The following is a 20,311-nucleotide window of genomic DNA, read 5'->3' as shown; positions in this document are numbered from 1 at the left end:
AAAATACAGTCGATCCGGCTTATTTGTCATTTCAGTGTCTGTCGATTAAACTATGCAAAGATTCCAGTCTAGACTAAATACACTCAAACCCCAAAGAAAGAGAAAAGGAGCTTTGGATACCTGGAATAATAATAATAATTACTTTTTTTTACTGGCAACACCAAGATCTGCAAAAAACTCTGAACACAAGACAAGAAAAACTCCAAGGCTAACATTCCTCCTTTAAGCTTTGCAATACATACATAAAATACAAACTTCAAACAGCTGCAAAAATAGTGTCTTTGGAAGAAAATAGAGTTTCTACATCAGATACAAGAAAATAGGCTTCTTCAATACAACCCAGAGCCTTAGCAACAGAACACAAATCAAATACTTTCATTTTCAAGAGGCATTACAATCCAAATTCCCCATGTTATAGTTTCACCTTATAAGGCTTTGTGCTGGGATAAGCATCGCTGGGTCTAGCAAGATCTCAGACTCCAGCCCAGTTAGGATGATCTTATGTCTGTGCATAAAGGTTTTCTGCAGTGAGACAAAATGGTTCTGATCCCCAACTCCACCCCTGCACATGCAAACAATACCAGAACCAGTCAGGTTGTCTACAGCATTCAGTTGGAAAGCAGCATGTAACATCTCTACTAGCAGCAACCTTCCACAATTCCGTGGAAGCCTTTTGTATGCTGCTCGGACTTCGATTTCCATCTTCTTCCCCTGAAAAAAGGCGGTGGGGGTCTGAGAGGCCCTCCGGTACCTACCAAGCCATGCAGACAGCTCCACAGCAGCACCTCTCTCCTTATTCATCCTCTGGCATGGAAGAAGCTTCCCAGAGTACAGGTCTTCTGCAAACAGAGGTCCCTGAAGGTGCACTGGCAGGTATCTGATCTGCATTCTCTATCTTTGATCAGCAAGGCATTCCAAGAGGCTCCTGAAAGCTCTAGGTGGCTATTTCAAAGGGTTCGGATATCCAGTAGTGGAACTGTCTACAGTTCACTTCCAAACCCCTCACGTCTTTCTCGTCTGTATTTTGGGTGTTCTAAGTGGCTCAAGCTGCCTTTGATAGAGTGCAGATTCATTGTCAAATTCTGCCCAATACATTCAGATCACTGGAATCAGCTAAGCCAGGTTCTACCAGCTCTCCAGGAGGCAGCCAAGCTACTGGCCTCCCTCCCCTCTGGGTGCAGGAAATCCATCTGACAACTGTGGGGATGAGAAGTGCTAGGAAACTCCCATGTCCCCTGAATACCTGCAGCAAGGAATTTCATTTACAGAGCCAGGTAGCTTGAATTACAATGCTGCCCACCAGCAGCAGTGTCCCAGCTGCTCTTTGACAGCAAAACAATCATACAGGAAAAAAAAATGACATTTCAACACAGGAGAGGAAAGTGCTTTAAGTACTGGGGGGCTCGAAGAAAGGAACCACTCCAGCAGCAAAGAGTCCTGTGGCACATTGTACTTAACAGTTTTCACCATCATTCTGGAGGAAACTTGCTGTGGTTTTCAATCCCAGGGCTGCCCATCTAACCCTCAAGTCCCAACTTCAAGGCACCACAGGCTGTTTAAGATGCATCGAAGAACCACAGATGCTTTGCTGTGCCGGGTCTCCCAACGGCCTCAGACCACAAGAGAGCTATGAAAGAGGACACTCTCTTCTGTCTGGGTGCGCTTCCAGTGTTCAAAGTTCAGTGGAGGCGATTTAGAGACCTCGCGAAAGCCATCTGCTGCGGAGTCTTTCCGCGACCCAAGGAATGGGCCTGGGGCAGTGGACTGGCAGGAGGTGAAGGTGCCTGGTGGCACGGGGCTGGGGGTAGTAGGGAAACTTCTGAACAGGAAGCCCATGTTTGGAAAGAGAGGCTTTACCAGACTGACCGGACAAAAGGCAGAGCCAGTTGGGTTGAAGTGGACTTTGTTCTTATCAGGACAGGAGGGCAGAAAATTCTGATCAGGGCTGGGGGATCTGAAGGAGGGAGAGAAACAAAAGGAAATGGGTTAGGAATGGAGCCCTCAGAGCGCATACAGCTGTTCAAGCAATTGCCACTTTAATAGTATATGCTTGTTGTGGGGAGGGCAGAGACTCCTACTGTCTTAACCCTTCACAAGCTGGCCACTTTCCAGGCAGGGAACAGTCTCTTTAGTTCTTTCAGAAACACAAAGGAAGCACTCGGCCAGCAACGAGTGAGGGCTCCGAGCAGCTGGGCAGACCAAGACTCTAGGGATAGGTCTACACTATAAATGTACATCGGTAACTGCACCACACGGGATGTGAAAAATCCACACTCCTGACCAATGCAGTTATACTGACCTAACCCCTGGTGTACACAGTGCTACATCAAAGGGGTCTGCCATTGACAGTTAATCCACCTCCACGAGAGGCGGTAGCTATGACAGGAGAAGCTCTTGGTGCAGTAGCATCTTCACTGAAGCACTACAGTGGTGCAGCGTTTTAAGTGTAGACCTGCCTGAGAGGGAATGAGATCCAAGTCACCCTTGACAATGGTAGGAAGCCTCATTGGCCTCTTCTTGCTTGCCCTCCTAACAGTTCTCAGCTCAATGGTTGAGCCGAGAACTGGAGACCAGTAGAAGGGCAACAGGCTGACCAGGAGCAAACATCCAGGGAACTGTGGGTGGTTATGGGAGCAAACAAGCAGGCTGAGCAGGAAGGGTGGCTAATAGCACAGGTAAGGTCAACAGCTCCATCCTGCTGGGGGTTGGGGAAAGCAGAGTTGGTTTATTTGAGGGCCAAGCGGGCATGTTGGTTAGGTACGCAAAGTGCTTGTGTGTGTGTGGTGGGAAGGCAGTCGCCACTAGTCTTCACAGAAGAGTCCTCCAGTGTGTCAGAAGCACTCTGGTTCGTTGCTTCTGCACCCAACAAGAGGGCAGCACATCTAATGTCTGTATACTTCCCAAGAGTTTTTCCTTGGAGTTGGGGCAAGAGGGGGGAGCGACAGTTACGCAGTACAATGTAGGCAAGGGAAACTGCATAAGCCTTGGCACACTCATTTAAACTCTCCCTCAAGACATCGTCCCTTCTCATACTTACAAAGCCTCTTCAAAGGCCCGGACTTTTTCACACCCCTCAGGAGGTTCCCGTTTAAACATGTAGCTGTGGTTAGGTCGAGGAGATGAGGTAAAGGCCAGGACTGGAGAGGGACTACCATCCTCTAGCAGGGAAGGAAGACTTTTTTGAGAAGATTCTAGAAGAATTCAACAGAGTCCTTTTAAATCAACACCGGATAAGCTCCCTGAGATCACAGTAGTGTCCTAAAAAGTCCTGGCACCAGAACTGCATTCAATTACCAACTTGTATCCTCCGTTAGCCTGGTGCTGAGAATTCAAGTGATTGAGGGGAAAAAACCCTGCACATAAGAGTCCTTGCAACTCTAATTGGTTCCAGCACCTACTCAAAGACACCCCACCCCACTCTCCCCATCTCCTATTTAACTTCTGGGCTCCCACAAGCCCAATTCAAAAGACACTGGAGGTGGAGAGAGCTGGGTTGCTACACTAAAGGGTTAATGCGTTCACATTCCCATATCTCCCTATGCTGGGAGAAGGCCGTTGCTGAGCCTAGCTCCTGCCGTTTACCTTTCTCCTTGGGGTCAGGCAGTGGCTCGTCCAGGGCAGAAGAAAGCTCCTCTGTAGCTGCTCTTGCAGGGGTGTGTGGAGAAGATCGGAGAGGCACAGAAGGGGATGGGGAAAGAGAAAGGCTGCTGCAACTGCTACTGCTGGGTTCCAGAGTCAGCAGCAGAAGATTCTCAGAGCCTCTCTGGGGAGGGGCTGGTGCCCTGTGGCCGTCTGGAACATCCAGAATCTAGAGGGAGAAAAGCTTAATGAACAGAAACCCCCAACCTCAGCCCCCTTTCACACAGGCAGGCAGAACTTACAAGTAGCATTTAGATCTTCATGGACTGAAGCAATCCTACTGCTCCAGACCATGCACTTTGGGATTTATACAGGCAAGGGCAGATCATATACCCACCCAGAACACATGGAGGTGCTGAATTAGAGAGTCATTTCTCTACTAGCCTTCAGACAAATTCCCTCTCCCTGCCAGTTTAATGCCACACCCCCTTAGGCAAGGATTCAATATTTAAGCTGCAGCAATGTCCGGATACTTTAGTCAGGCTGAGGGCCTTGCTGGACACAGACAGAGCCTGGCCCAATACAAAGACAACCCTTGCTCTGAAGAGTTTATGTAATCTTAGACAAGCAACATACAAATGGGGAAGGACAGGCAACTATGCAGAACTGGTATAGGCACAATCCTTTAGATTAAAAGCTTTCTGTGTAGGGACTTCTACATATGCACAAGGAGGCCCTGATTCGGACTGAGACCTTGGGACACTACCATCATTTAATATGCTTTTTAAAATGAGGGTGCATATTCTCAACAGTGTAGTTAACTGGCTGATTTCTTAAGTGTCACAGCGGCAGTGGGTTTGAAGAGGGATGTGGAGCAGAGGGGCAGCTTTATGGCTCAGCTCTGGGATGAAGTTCCATACCCAAAGGGCCCAAGTAAGAAGGTGGAGAGCTGACAAATGAGCAGATAATCATAACATCCATTGGCAAAGCAATTGTAAGAGTTTCAGAACTTCCTTGGTTGCTTCCTATAGTTTTAATGACAAACACAAACCCATGAACAAGTGGTTAGGGCAGTGGTTTGGGACTCAAAAGACCTTGGTTCAGTTCCCTGCTCTGCCACAGACTCTGTGTGACCATGTGAAAGTCACTTAGAGTTGGATTTTAAGGTATTTAGGCACCTAACACCAACTGAAACCAATCGGAGTTAGGTGCCTAAATCTTTAAAAATCTACAATTACAAAATGATGGATTTAATGATCCCCAGGAAAGGACAGGAGTGTGAGCAGCAGAATAAACAATGGGCTTGTTTAAAAAAAAAAGGGGGGGGGCAGACAAACCGAGGAAAACTTTTCGGTAAAGTTCCATGGGAAGAAAATGAAGGGAGAAAGGAGTTCAGTAGAGTTAGCATTTTCACAAGGAGACACTATTAGAGGCACAACTGCAAACTATCCTGATGCAAAGGAAAGACAGGGGGAATAGCAAGAGGCAATATGGCTCTGTCAGGAGCTGTTTACCTGAAAATCAAGCAGGAATCCTACATAAAGTGGAAACATGGAGAAACTGCTGAGGAGTACGAAAGAATAGCACAAGTATGTATGGGCAAAATCAGAAAAAGCTAAGCACAAAAGGAGTTACACCTACCAAAGGACACGAAAGGCAACAAGAAGGGGTTCTTTAAATACACGAGGAGCAAGAGAAAGACGAAGGGAAGCGTAAGTCCCCTACTTAGCAGAGAAAGAGCTATTAACTGATGGTATTAAGAAGGCGGAGATGTTTAAGGCCTGTTTTGCTTCAGTCTTCACTAAAAAGGTGGCCAGATATTCAACACTAAAAACAAGGGGGAAAGAACAAGTCAAGACAGAGAATGAACGAACATGTTAAAGAATGTTTAGATAATGTATTCATGTCAACGAATTCTGACGAAATTCATCCTAGGGTACATAAGGAACTGGTTGAAGCAATCTCAGAACCGTTAGCAATTATCTTTGAGAACTCATGGAAGAAACAGGTGAGGTCGCAGATGGCAGGAGAAGGGCAAAGACAGCACCTATCTTTAAAAAGGGGACCACAGAGGACTCAGAATTAGAGCCGTGTGCCTAACTTCGATACCCGAAGAGACACTGAAACAAATGATTAAACAATCAGTTTGTGAGCACCTAGAGGATAATACGGTTATCAAGAATAGCCAGCATGCACAGATCATGCCAAACCAACCTAATTCCCGTCTTTGACAGGGTTACTGGCCCGGTGGCTAGGAGAGAAGCTGTAGACATGACGTATCTTAATTTTAGTTGATACAGTCCCAAGTGACTCTCTCATAAGCGAACAAAGGAAATGTACTCTAGATGAGCTTACTAAAAGATGCTGCACAACTGAAAGACCATACTCAAGAGTAGTAGTTAATGGTTTGCAGTCTAACTGGAAGGGCATATCTAATGAGGTCCCACAGGGGTCAGTCATGCATCTGGTACTAAATATTTTCATTAATGACTTGGATAATAAAGTGAAGAGTATGCTTACAAAATCTGCAGGTGACAAACTTGGAAGAGTTGCAAACACTTTGGAGGACAGGCTTAGAATTCAGAATCACCTTGACAAATTGGAGAACTGGTCTGAATTTAACAAGATGAAATTCAACAAAGGTAAGTGCAAAATACCTCACTTAGGAAGGAACAATCAAATGCACAGCTACAAAATAGGGACTTACGGGCTAGGTGGTAGTAATGCTGAAAAACCTGTGGGGGCATGTGTGGTTACAGTGAATCAAACTGAATACGAGCCAATGTGACAGTTGCAAAAAAAGGCTAATATTCTGGGGTGTATTAACAGGAGTGTCATATATGAGAGGTAATTGTTCTGCTCAGCACTGGTGAGGCCTCAGCTGGAGTACCGAGTCCAATTCCAGGCACCGCACTTTAGGAAAGATCTGGACAAATTGGAGCGAGTCCAGAGGAGAGCAACCAAAAAATGATAAAAGGTTTAGAAAACCGGATCTATTAGGAAAAGTTAAAACCCTGGGCTTGTTTAGTATTGAGAAAAGATGATGGGGGACCTGATAAATCTTCAGAAATGTTAACGGCTGTTATAAAGAAGACTGATCCATTGTTCTCTATGTCCACTGAATACAGAACAAGTAGTAAATGGACTTAATCTCCAGCAAGGGAGATTTAGGTTAGATATTAGGAAAAACTTTCTAACTAGATGGGTAATTAAGCTCTGGAATAGGCTTCCAAAGTGGCTGTGGAATCTCCATTGTTGGAGGCTTGGACAAACCCGTCAGGGATGGTCTAGGTTTACTCGGTGCTGCTTTAGTGCAGGGGACTGCACTTTATGACTTCGAGGTCCCTTCCAGCCTGATACTTATGATTCTACCCCAAAGGGACAACTCACCCTGAGAAGCTCCTCATCTCCTTGTTCCTTCACAAACACCTCCTCCAGCTCCTGGTTCAGTCCTTCCAGGCTCCTATGTAAGCAGGGGCTGAGCCTCAAAACAGGAGATGCAGGAGGGAGTCCAGGAGGTGAGTCCTGTGACAACACAGAGTCAGACTGAGGCGTAGGGGTCCACTGCAGCCACACAAACTCATACAGATCTCCCAGCACAGCTGTGTCTATCCCACAGCTCTGAATTTTCAGCCAGGATGTTCTAGGAAGCCAGCTGATTGGGGAAAGCCTTGATAGGAGAGTGTGTATATTAAACCCATTGACTGCAGTCCAAAGCCTTCAGGGATATGTGGGGAAGATTTTTTTTTTTTTTATAAAACCACCACCACCACACTGGATATTAGAATTTAAACAAAACTGAGAACCACTTGGAAACTGGATTTGTAATCCGGCAGCAGAACTGGACTGTGCTCCCCAGGCTCATTAGGGTACACTGCAAAACAGATTGGGAAGGAGGGGAAACATGAAACGTACCCTGACTGATCCAAGGACAGCGTGATCCCCCTGGAGTGGGGAGCTCCAGTCCTTCTCTTTGCCACTTAGCTTCGTTCGCTGGAGCTGCTGCTTCAGTTTAGCAATCTAGCAAACAAATTCAGCATATATCGAACTGGACAAGAAAACAGGGCTCACCACCAAAATTCACCATCCCTTCCCCAGTGTTCCCCCCTACAAGACTGAAGGACACATTCAGTCACGCTAGAACAAACCTTGGACATTTCTCAGAGGGTGGGAAGTTATTCCAAAGGTTTAATAGTGAACTCCCCCATTTTAGAAGGGTGTAGACAGCTTTCCCTTTCCAGGGGTCCAAGAATATTAGTCTTCCATTTACAGCATCAGCTTTGAACCAGGACTCAATGGAGCTCACCCCAAGGGTTAGTGTTATGGGCATGGCCTCTCTGCAAGTGATGCCCTGAGCTATAGTCAAACTCCTTACAATGGAAGCTAGCTAGAGGAGGGACTTGCAGTTTATCAAATAAAGGGTGGGTGAGGTGGGAAGAGCATGCTGACCTGCCGTGTAAGATTTATGGACACAATAAGAATATTTGCTTAGGCCATGCAGCCCTCAAACTAAGGGCTAATGAGTGCACATGGGAGTTTAATATCTCAGCTTCAGTTATACCCGCTTTCCCCACTTTATGGACAAGGTATGGTCCATAATGATAAGATTTTTATTGGTTGCTAAGTTGCAGAAGGGGATCTGTTTACCTCTCTGCGGTGATCCGTGCTACTCCAAGATGCGGAACGCTTATGAGTACTGGCAGTGGCCTTCCCGACTTCCACTTCGTGCCAGGACGTTGGAGTCTGAAGGGAAGAGAGATTATTTAGGACTGCACCCACCAACTTTACTGTCTTCTAGGCAGGGGATAAGGCCTCCTAGGAAGAAAAGTGAACAAGTACTGTGCATCCACACTTATATTCCAGTCTTTCCTTCAGCTCTGGATTAACCGTTTTGGGGTTCAGTACTATGCATAGTAAAACAGATCAGAAAATAGTTGAATGTTAATACTCTGAGATCAAGCAATGTTTGTTAGAACTCGTGGTTCTTTGAATCTACCTCTTCCTGCACTGGGATAGGCAAGGAGAGAACCACTCAAGCCACTGACTCTCTTTTTGACAGGTGCTCAGATATCAGTCATGAATAATACTGCTATGCATAGCCAGAGGAAAAAAACAGGCATGTACAAACGACATCTCCTGCCTCCCACAGGTACCCAGTCAGATCTGGGGACGGGAGTGATGTACGTATTTTCCTTTTCACTCATGTTAGCCTAGCAGAGTCAGCACAGCTCAGAGCAAATTGTTACGTTCTGACTGCTAGGCCAGATTCTTCTTACCCATTACACCTGTCCAGCCTTGAGTGGAAGTTCATACGTGTAACCAAAAGCAGAAGTTGGCTACCGGAGTCTTGTATTGGGTCTAATGCATGAGTGATGCCAGAATCTGGCTTGACTCAGATCCCGTTTGAGTCTGCCAGACTGACAGTAAACTGAGCAAATTTGAACTTGTCGGGGAAAACAACCTCAGCACTATTTTACAGAACTGTTTTTCAAGAGACAGCTATATTTCAATCATCAAAAGAAACGGTTTGCCAATCTCCAGCTAGGTGAAGCATGTGAATTTCCTTGCACTGGACAGTGAACTTAAGTTCCCAATATCTCATCCATGAAATCAGAAACGAGTCCCAAGGTACCTCACTTTCAAATATGTCAGCGGTCATTTTCCCCACCACCACATTTAAACTCATTGCAAACCACTCATCCCAAGTCATTCCCCTCCCTGCCATTTCTGTGGGAGGGATTGATGTTAATTTCCTCCTCAGCCCTCATTGGACAAGCTGCCAGAAGGTGCAAAGGCCTGAGAACAGTTTCTCTCCAAGCAACTCAACTGACCTCCCTGGAGAGGTCATTGCAAAAACAGCAGCTGTTTAAAACAGGCCTGTTGAGTCACTAAGGCTGCAAAATCCTCTCTACAGAAAGTTGCTTAAAAGGTTACAGTCCAAGCCAGAGGGACAAGACAAGCTATCCAGAAAGGCACACGGTTTCCTCTGACAGATTAAGCTTTATAACTGAATACAGCTGAATAGTGCCCCAACTTTCACTGAATAGTAGAGGCTGAGCTGGACTCCTTAGGACCCATACCATTGGCAGTTTAGCATGCTGCTTTTCCACCAACAAGCTTGTGATTTTATCCTCTTTGGGATTGCAGCAGCACCACTGTTGCCTGATGTGGCATGCAGATAGGAAGGGTAGTACTAGACCAAAAACTTAAGTGAAGTCCTCTTATGCTGGCAGATTGGATCCAGTTGCCCACTTCAAATAAGCAAAGAATTCTGTTCCTTGCAACACCTGAAATTTGTTGCTACTTAGTGGTTTCCATGAAACAAACTAGTGTCTGCCAGATCAAAGACTGAATGGGAATGGGGCTGACCCTACCTCACATTCGCCAACATGGTCAGAGCAGCAGGGACACATTGATGGGGATGCCTGAACTGCAGTTTCCAGGGCTGCTACTGCTCTGGGGTTAAAGTAATTCAGCCTCTTAAAACGCTGGACACTTCATGTACTTATGAACCAATGCTAAGAAGGATATTCAAGACAATTTATTCCAAGTTGTTTGTAAAATGCTATTGGACCCTCAGAGTAGGTGTGGGGGTCTTATACTCCAAAGCAGCATTTGGTCCCTCACCACCTTAGTGGGCTCCAGATATCTACATTGAGCTCTGCACTCCAAGGGCTAGAGAACCTTAACACCAGAGTACTTAGCACTGCTTAAAGGCTCACATCAGAAGAACAGAGCCTAAAAAGGAAGAAAGAACCCTGCAGGAGTGGGAACGCTTGAAGACTGAGCATGCATGTGCCTCCTACCTCTCTAGGGCCAAGTCTGTCAGCAGAGAAGGAAATTACAGAACCTGTTGTACTAACTGTGGCAAAAACCACTTCCCCTCAGAGTGAAAAGGGACAAAATGCTTTGTGCAGCAAGAAAGATGAAACCACAAGCTCCAATCATGTATATTGCTGCCATCCTCGCCCCCACACTCAGCACCTGCAGCTGCATCTCACTTAACCACCTTAAGCAAGCAGATCTAGAGAGTTTTGCAAAACAGCTGATTAGGAGCTATTTAAAGAAAGATGTAAACATGCACTGACCACCAGAAGTTCCAGGGAGTCAGCTTCATTGTGCCTGAAGACACTGAAAAATTCAGTCTGGTAAATTGCAGAACAGCACCACAGATTATCCTGCATCTCAGTAAAAGTTAGAATGGGACGACAGGTGGAAGAACATGATATGGATAAGGCACAGGACTGGCAGCTACGAAGCTTGGGCTCTATTCTAAGCTCTGCCACAAGTTTAGTGTGTGACCTAGGCAAGTCACAACCTATGTGTCTCAGTTTCCAGGGATGGCATGGTATTTACCAGAGGTGTTTTTTAGCAGATAAAATGGTGTTTTTTACCACTCTAGGGAAAACTAGTTAGTCCCTGTTTAAGGCATTTTCTATTTTAAAAACGGATTCGTTACTGCACACCGCATTACACTTCGTTATCTATTCAAATTGTGGCTACATAGGGCAGTAGATTACTTTAGAGCCGTACAAAAGAAAAATGTAAATTGCAGTGGGCATATTACTAATGTATGTAATTATAATACGGAACACTGGAATGTCTATACATTTTGGTTCAATATTTTCTCAAGGAAGTTCCACCTGCTCGTGACTCATTTCAGTTTTCAATATTGTATAAACAAAAGTTGAAAACATTCGATTATATGAAAACAATCATGCAGAGTTGTAGGCTTGAAGTATTAAGCAATCAGGTGCACAGAAGTGCAGCCTAGCAGCCCAGGTCCAGTCGGCCATGCCACATTCTGTAGCAGACAACCAACTCTGATGCACTGGACACACTGAGCTGATTCCTTTTGAAGTTTTGAATGGATGTAGATTCATTCTATGCTTGCTGATCTTGCTGGATACTGATGCAATTATTTTTCCCAGTTTAAATCAGATGTCAGCCAGGATTTTACCAGCGCCCTGGTCTAATTTAGTTTTTTTCCCCCAGGAAATTGCTAACCCTGTCAGTTTCCCCATCAACAAAACAGTGGTGATAATTACTTGTTTCACAGGTGTGCTGGGAGGTGTCGTTTGCAAAGAGCTTTCAGACAATCAAATGGAAGGTACTGTTACCTCATTGGCATAACTTGCTTAAGGGACCACACCAGTTAAATCCACATGGGAAGTAGGGGTCAAATGAACATATCAGCATTTAACATACTGTGGAGAAGAGGGCCTGGAAAGCAGGTCAAATGCCTAAAAAAATTAACCTTTTAGTTGCAGATCCTAAAACACGAGGGTTAAATTTCCTTTCTGGGGCGATATTCTTTAAGAGACCTTCTCCCTCATCTCCTACCCCCAAAGGTACAAGGCGAAAGAATTCCTCCCCTTTCTGTTCAGAATGCCCTCCAACCCCTGAACTGCTTGTTGCAGCAGATACAATAACAGGCGAAAATACATTTAAACAGGACAATCGAACTTGGAAACCAATTGAGAATTTCCTGCAAACAGCCCAGTAAGTAATAAATTGCTGATGAATGAACATTCCCATTAACAGACAGCTTTAATGTGCTAAATAAATGGCTAGTTAAGTGAACGGATGCTCTTATCCTTCTAAATTCTTCCACCTCTCCACGTGCAGAACCAGTATCCATTGCCATACAGTAATATTTACAGGTTGCTAAGAGTTCTTCAAAGTCTGGAGCCTTTCCATTATACAGCAGAGTGCTGTGTGGCTTGCACTGAGCAAGTCCTCTGTGGGAGCACCCTTGACTTCTTGCTGTGGCACAGAGCCCATGAGTATTATATAAGGATTTGGCCCAGAGCTGCAAGCCACCAAAAAAAACAAAAACCAACCCCATCACCGAGCCAGTATTGAAGCAAAGCGCCAGAGGCCATCTGCCTCCAAACAAGGACAAGAGAATTCTAACTCCACACCAAACCAGAGTGAAGTGAGGCTAAGTAGTAAGAGGGGAAGGTCTTCCTAGAAAGTTGCAGCGGAACAGACAAAAGCTTGATGCCTTCTTTAACAATCAGTTTATGCAGCCCCAGTTCAGCATTCTGTAACCCTGCCGCTACCTCAGACCTTGCAAAGGTACCTTCCATACCTGGGTAGCTTTGTCATTCATGCACGAAGCAAAAGCTCCATCAGCATCCCGTGGCCACTGTCCTAGGAGGTACGATCCAAGGATGGTATCTAGCGAAGAGGTGCGCCTCACTCTGGGTGCTCTGGTCCGGCATGTCTTTTCAACAGCAGTAGCACATGGAACACTAGCTAGAAGGAAAAAAGCAGAAAAAAAAAGTAAGTCTCTGCCCATAACTAACACTTAGTGCTTTAGAGGTCTTCCATTTGATACAGTGCAACCAAGTGAAAACCCATTTCAGGGATGATTATGAGAGCAACCAGAATGCACAGATAGGGATAGAGAAATTAGTTCAGTTACTGGAAGCAACAAGAGAAGTCCTATTATTCCTAATTAATCCACTGCACTCATGCCATTATAGTAGCGAAAGCTTGTACGCTCTCACTTGCCATCTCCCAGCCTGAATCTAGACCACAACGAAAGTCCTGTTACTCATCAACCGTCAGAAATCACCGTGGTCATCGGCTAGCTGGGTCAGGGAAGGGAAATCTGCCTAAATGCCCCCACTAGAGTGATCTATGTTAATGTTTATCAAAGTAAGATTCTTTTCCTAGTGCAGGAACTTTTATTTCAGTGCTGAAGTAGCTGCTTGAAACTGTTGATTAGAAATTCCAATCAAACGTAAGAATTCGAGGTAGTCACAGCTCAGTGGCATACTGAAATACTTGACACATACAATATTTGTGCATTAATGCTGTACTGTGCAAACATCTATTAAGCCTGCATAGCAATGTTGCCTAGTGGCCAAAGTACACTACTGAGTCGGAAAACCTGGGTTCTAATCTAACATAATGACACTGCATGCAAGCTGGAGCCTGTGTGCCTCAGTTTCCCTATCTGTAAAAAAGGAGATATTTACTTGAGGCACTTTAGGATCCTCCAATGAACGGTGCTATGTAAGCGCTAAGGGAGGTTAGTAAATACATATCCCTATTTTATAGAGCAAATATGAAGCACAGGGTAAAAGTGACTTGGTCAGTGTCACAGCCAGAACTAAAATTCAGAAGAGTCCTGGCTCTCGGTTTCATGCTCAGTCCACTGGACAACTATATTGCCTATTTGGAGAGCAATATTTTCACAACTGCAGCTTTATGACGAACAGAAAAGCTTCTGTAAACACCACCAGTGTAAGTTCCCATGTCAGTAACTGTGTGCACAGACCTGCTTCCATTTCATGCCAACAGCTAAGAGTACAGAATGCCAAACTTCTCTCTTGGCAGGCACATTGAAAGAGGGGAGATGTTACATACTACCTCACCCCCCAGCACATTACATTCCTAGCCAGCTCTAAAGTAGGTGTGCACTCCATGTGTGGCCTGACAATACACAGAGTAGTCCCTTTCTCCCTGGAACTGCAGTGCAGTGACAGAACAGCAGGGTTTTTTTTTTATTTTTATTATTGATTAAGTCAAATGAGCATTTTCTATTCTATAAAGGCACATGCAAGCTCAAGTCAACACTAGGGGGTTGTTTGCATTTAGTTTGATTAAACATGTAAATTAATATGCAAATTAAAATCAGCACATTGGCCTCTTGGCAAAGAGTCAATGAGGTCTTGGACAGCCCTGGTTCAGGTGTTTTATATATGAACCCCCCAGATTCAGAGCACAGAGGGTGACAAATAATTTAGCACTTTGGTTTTAAAATGTAAATTAAGCCTGTATTCTAGTATTAATATTTCTATTAACTTCTAATAGTTCTAGTACTAATAGTCTAGTAACCAAATGATTCAATATACAAAGGCTTTCAGTCCTTGCCACATGGCATCCTACGTGCTCAGAAATGGCTGCCATCTGTTTACTAACCTTTGTGCTTCTGGTGAGATTCCCCCTCAACTTAATCGGTCATCTAAAAGTGACTTAAGTAATGGAAATTGAGTTCCAGGTGAGGAGGAATGGAAACAAAAAGCAACTTGCCATAGAGGCCTGTGGTAGGGCTGGAAAAGATTTTTGTACTGCAATAGGACCGAGAAGCTCCTCAAATAGGATTGTGGACAGCCCTGTAGAAATATGAAGAGATGGTCCCCGCCTCAAACAACTCTCAGCCTGAGAAAAACCACCACCCTAATTCTAGTTTAAAAACCTGCTGAAGTGTTAGCAGTTCCTTTCAGTGAGTCACTGCCCCACAGGCTGCATCACTTGCATCTCAATTATATATGGCATCAGCTGTCTCCTCCACTCATGCGGGTCCTCAAGAATCGGTTTCTGACAGAAGAGGAGTTAAACATGCTCCCATAATTGGGCAACCTCCTGCCGCCATCTCCAACACCCCAGAGTACACTATATCCCAGCACAGGTGCGGACTTTCCAATGTGCCGGCAAGTGCTCGACCCCCCCACCCCCACTCTGCCCCAGGCCCTGCCCCCAATCTACCCCACCTCTTCCCGCCCCCTCCCCTGAGCACACCGCATCCTCGTTCTTCCCCCGAGAGCCTCCTGTACACTGCGAAACAGCGGATCATGGCAGGTGGGAAACGTGGGGAGGGAGGGGCAGACCTGATCTGGGAGGCTTTTCCCACATGGGTGCTCCAGTCCCAGAGCACCCACGGAGTCAGCGCCTATGGATCTCAGAAACTCCCTTTACACCCCCAGTGAAGGTCCTCTGTGTTGCTATAGCCATCACCTGCTGATACCTGAGGACTGATGCCTTTCCATTTGCAAACACAATTGGATTGTGGGGATGGTCCGGCAAATATCAGCTCCTCTCCATTCTAAAATGACTTCCACAGCATACATGAGAAGTGAGTGTGGGCATGAACACAGTCTCTTAAGACAGCTATGCCTGTTGCACAGATTAAAGTCCTGAGGAGGGAATGCCTACTTGCAACATGTGACTGGCCACACCGCGATTCCTTCTCTCAGATGCAGCATCCTGCCACTACAGGAGATCAATTCTGCAAGTGGACAGCAGTGTTCCCTTAAAGGCAGTAGCAATCTAAGATGGGGGAAAGGTGTGGGTGTGGAGGAAGTCAGATGGCAGGGCTTGTGTTGGATGAGGGGTACTCCCCCCCCAGTCAAAGTGAATAGGCCTAAAAAAAGCCCTGGAGACAGTAAAACAACGTTTCCAGCGTGACAAAGAGGGTGCATGAGAGAAGTCGAGACAGGGTGGAGTGTCCTGTTTACAGCAGTTCTATTATCATCCTACTGCACTAAGTCCAAACAGCCCTGCCACCTGGCTGTAGGCTCTGGATTTGGTCCAAAGCTAACTACACAGCTGACAAGAGTCAAGTTTGAGGGCTTTCGATTTTCATGCGACAGCAAAGCCACTCAAGATAACAGAACCGTCGCTATATCTCAGAGACCCACTTGGTTGTCTCTCACTGCTGCACTGACAACTTTTGTATAGTCCTTTTTACTCACTCAGGTCAAGTGTGACCTGATCATTAAGGTGGGTGCCTTTTCAGTTCATTTTTTATACTAGAACTCTGGACTCTATCCCTATCACATTAGCATTGGCCTCTCAGCAAATATGCTTTCTAGGGAGTTGTAGGAAGAAAAAGTAAATGCCCATCTCATCTTTCTCATCTGCAGAAGGACATATCAGATCCCTGGACAAACTTATTAAAAATCATTAAAGGGACATCAACACATTTCTAGCTGGAAATTTTGTACCCAATATAGTTACAGGCAACACCTAAGATACAAACAGAAGTTAGCAAAAATATTTCCAGTAGTTTTGCATTTGTATATAGTTTATTTCACAAAACCCCTTATAGTTTCTCCCTTGCTGGGCTAATCCTTATCAAAAAGGAAGCAGAAAAATGTTTCAAAAAGTTCAAGGACATGCAGTTTAATCAGACATTGAAGTCTTTTGAAACATGTCAACTCTTAAGATTAACTGTGTCCCTTTAAGGGTCTAACAAACTGACAGAGCTTAGATAAAAGTCAAAGTTAAGGCTGAACTGATGCTAAACTTATTTCATTGTGCCTGGCTATTACAGGTATCATAGTGGAGAAATTTTACTTGTGTGCTGTGATACGTGGGCACATCAAGGAGTTTGTTACAATTCTGAGCTCATTAGCTCAAGCAAAGAATCTAAACATTTAATGCAAGATGTCTACTTTAGAGGTTCTCATGAAAATGAGAATCCAGTAGAGATACAGCCAAGGCCACTCCCATTCATGTGAGGATTACTAGGGTCAATAACTGATGTATACAGTGCCTTCCAGCCACGTATCCCAAAGCATGCAACAAGCTTTACAAGCTACATATGAACAGTTCACATCACTTGGGCAGAAATTTTTCAAAGCATACCGTAAATACTTTATATCTAGCTGAAACGACAGGAGGAATTTTAGGCAGATAAAATTCCAGAGGGGTGCTTGAGTTCCATCATAGTTCTCGCAAACTACAACAGGTACTTTGATTTCAAGTCATCTAAAAGACCTCCTACAGCACAGTGAAACCTAACATCAAGGTAGGCCATTGGCTGAGTGTCTAAAAAGTGTGCCCCCCCTCCTGAATTAGCAGTAACAGTTTTTCCATCATCTAGATCAGGGGGTTCTCAAACTGGGGGTTGGGACCCCTCAGGGGGTTGCGAGATTACTACATGGGGGGGTCATGAGCTATCAGCCTCCACCCCGAACCCTGCTTTGCCTCCAGCATTTATAATGTTAAAGATATTTAAAAGTGTTTTTAATTTATAGGGGGTGTCGCACTCAGAGGCTTGCTATGTGAAAGGGGTCACCAGTACAAAAGTTTGAGGACCACTGATCTAGATGTTCTTTGGTGATCTCCTACCTAAGGGGTCATGTCAACACTGGAAAGCAGTACTGCTTTAACTAGACTGGCATACACCTTTTCAACTAGATGGGAAGGGGAATAAGTAACACTGGTATAAGCAAAAAGAACAGGAGTACTTGTGGCACCTTAGAGACTAACAAAAGTGGTATAAGCCACATTTTTAATCAGTGTAACTGTGTCCACACCAGGGGTTGTACCAATAACTATATTTGTTAATAAAATCAGACCCCTAATATACATAGTTACACCACTACAGAAACTGTATGAACTAGGCCTTATTAATAGCTCAGCTATTAATCTGACAGGATCCAAATTCAAGATGTTATGGGTACAGTCAATAAATCTGCAGGGATTTCTCTCAAGGAAAAGCGTCTACATGGAGTTTTGTTTTCTGTTGTACCTACTTATATTTTAGTATAAGACACATGGAGGGCTATAGTCTAATGGACCACATTTTAGAGAAAACTCAGGAGTCCACAAACCACATTCAGGGAGACACTTCATCTGACGTCACTTTAATTGAAGGCATCAGGCCTCCAAATACCAACAGATATTTGCTACCTTAGTCTTACAGAATGTCAAGATGTGCCATAAAAGCACTATCTAGATGTTTCCAGTGCAATGATCAGCAGTGAAAGCATTAATATTGACAAAGGTGATCAGTGTTGCATCATGGAGTTATTTCAATATCTTGGCGTACTATTGTCCTGAGTCTATCATAGTTAAATGGATAGAGGTCTGTGTCACTTACAAGGCTAGAACATTTAATATCAGTGATCAGAGTCTATAGATTTATTCTCAATTTTCATTTTAAACTTGGCATTTATATTTTGCAGACTGGGCAGGTGCAAGAAAGATTTGTTACTACATTTCAAGTTACACTGCAGCGCTGGCAAATTGCAGCATCCATCAGTCCTACTAGCATCATCTATCATCAGAACAAAGACTAAACCAAACTTTTATTATTTCCCAGATGTGGCTCTTGTCCTTCACATTCTGGAAGTGATAGCCAAATCTATAAGAAGCTACACTCTCCCTTAATGCCTTTCAATAAGAATATTCCATATGCTGCTAACCCGCAATATATCATTAGGTGCTCCCTCCTCTTCAAACTGCTGCCAGAGCACACCTTGATGACATCGAAAGGTTTGAGAGCAATTTAGTATTATGCAATATATAGGTCTTTATCTAGGAGTTCTGCAAAGTGGTAACTTCACTTGTCAGTTATGAAGAAGTTTAAAATCTTTGATCAATACTCCTGTGCTTAGCACACAGCGAACTCTACAGAGAGGCCTAAGATTTTAGTCTGAAGAAATTAACAGGAATTTAGGGCATAGTCAGGAGCCAATAGTCAAGACTGGGATCAAGGTGAGATGTGGAAGTTGGTAGGGTTCAGGATTAAAGCTCACATGGATGTCACAGAAAAGATAGAGCTGTCTCTATGGAAGATGACAATAGACGGGCCTTCTGAAGTGGAAGGGACAAAGGGCAGAGCTAACGCCTGTACCAGAAACGAAAGGAGCATTTGTAAGTGCCCCCAGAGAGAGCATGCTGAAGATGCTGGCTTCTTGTTCAAGTCACTGAAGGGCAGAGCTATTTAGGTACTAATAAGCCCCTAATCGCAATAGTATTGGAAGAACTCCCAAGTACTGGAAAATAGAAATAGACACTGAACTGGGTATGAAAAAAGGGATCCATGATGCAAGATAAGGAGCAGATTAGCTACTGAGGCATCTCCTTGTTCCAAGAGCTGAAAACAGTAAGTGTAGAAAAGGAAGACTATATTCACAAATATGGAGGAGGGGTAAAGTCAAGTGAGACATCCATTGATAACTTATGTCAACCATACAACATACATGAGTAGGTAGAGAAGAGAATAATTTGAACTGGAAGAAAGTTCAGCCAAGGGGTTTGTTCATGGTAGTGAAAGTTTAAAAAACCACCAGGTTACAGGAGGATTTAGGAAGAGGACAAAAATGCCCATCCCCAACCCAACAATTAGCATTAACATTTCTCTGTAGCACAATTAGCTGAAAACTTCCACAACTCTTGGCAGACATTTCTATTTTAAGAGGACATCTCCTTGCAAAGTAAATGTTCTACATCTCTGCCTCTGTTCTATTCCTCCACCTTTAGGATTATAATCCTTTTACTTGTAAAAGATTTACAACCAACAGGGTAAATTCACACACACACCAGTTACACATTTCATAGCCCTTGGTTCCATTTCAATAAACATATACAAACTGCACAGCCGTGGGAGCACTGAAATCCACTGCATCTTCCGGTGATTAGGCAGAAGCTGAGGTTAAACCACAGTACCCCTCCGATTCTTGCATAAGATCTGTGCACACAGTTCCAAGACATCCAGACTCCAAACTCCAACACAGTTTCAAGACCGCCAACTCCAAAATGCAACCCTCTGAAAAACACGCAAGAGCCTTTCCAGTCATCCAGCTTATAGGCTGAATCAGGTGGTTAGGCTACCATTTTGCATTGAAAGAGGCAGTCCCTTGATGACCTTATGGAAAAGGATTTTCATTCACTCATAGCCAAGGATAAGGAGCAGCGTATGACAAGAGGAGTTACCAGATTAGAGAGCTAGACTGACATTAGTTATGACCCAAATCAACTTCTCCTGTAGGCACCGCTAAACTGGGCTGGAGTTTTAAGATCTGGCCTGCAAGCAAAACTAAAGAAATTGCAGTCTTTGTAACCATTTCCTTAGTTACAGGCTGTATTTGAATGCAGCTGGAGAAAGCTGTCCAAGGAAAAAAGCCATCTGCAGATGTAATTTAAGGAAATTATTCAATAAGGAATACTAGAAGTTCAGGCTTTTCTGTGGCACTCAATCAAATCC

At 44.4% G+C, this 20,311-nt stretch overlaps 1 protein-coding gene across 2 annotated transcripts in view; it reads right to left on the bottom strand.

Annotated features, from left to right (window-relative positions):
* Positions 1 to 209: 209 nt before the first annotated feature.
* Positions 210 to 20,311, bottom strand: part of FAM117A (family with sequence similarity 117 member A) — a 30,228-nt gene continuing 10,126 nt past the window's right edge. The window contains exons 2-8 of one of the 2 annotated variants that reach the window (XM_054014548.1): positions 12,674 to 12,840; positions 8,227 to 8,322; positions 7,495 to 7,599; positions 6,970 to 7,104; positions 3,583 to 3,808; positions 3,038 to 3,191; positions 210 to 1,954 (exon numbers count right to left, since the gene is read on the bottom strand). In XM_054014548.1, coding sequence (XP_053870523.1) covers positions 1,612 to 1,954; positions 3,038 to 3,191; positions 3,583 to 3,808; positions 6,970 to 7,104; positions 7,495 to 7,599; positions 8,227 to 8,322; positions 12,674 to 12,840 — 1,226 coding nt within the window. In that variant the 3' untranslated portion in view covers positions 210 to 1,611. The remainder of the gene's footprint in view (positions 1,955 to 3,037; positions 3,192 to 3,582; positions 3,809 to 6,969; positions 7,105 to 7,494; positions 7,600 to 8,226; positions 8,323 to 12,673; positions 12,841 to 20,311) is intronic. The other variant, XM_054014549.1, reaches the window with a different exon arrangement.

Source organism: Malaclemys terrapin, chromosome 25, assembly GCF_027887155.1.
Source record: "Malaclemys terrapin pileata isolate rMalTer1 chromosome 25, rMalTer1.hap1, whole genome shotgun sequence".
Classification (NCBI taxonomy): domain Eukaryota; kingdom Metazoa; phylum Chordata; order Testudines; family Emydidae; genus Malaclemys; species Malaclemys terrapin.
This window is presented reverse-complemented; position numbering and strand designations above follow the sequence as displayed.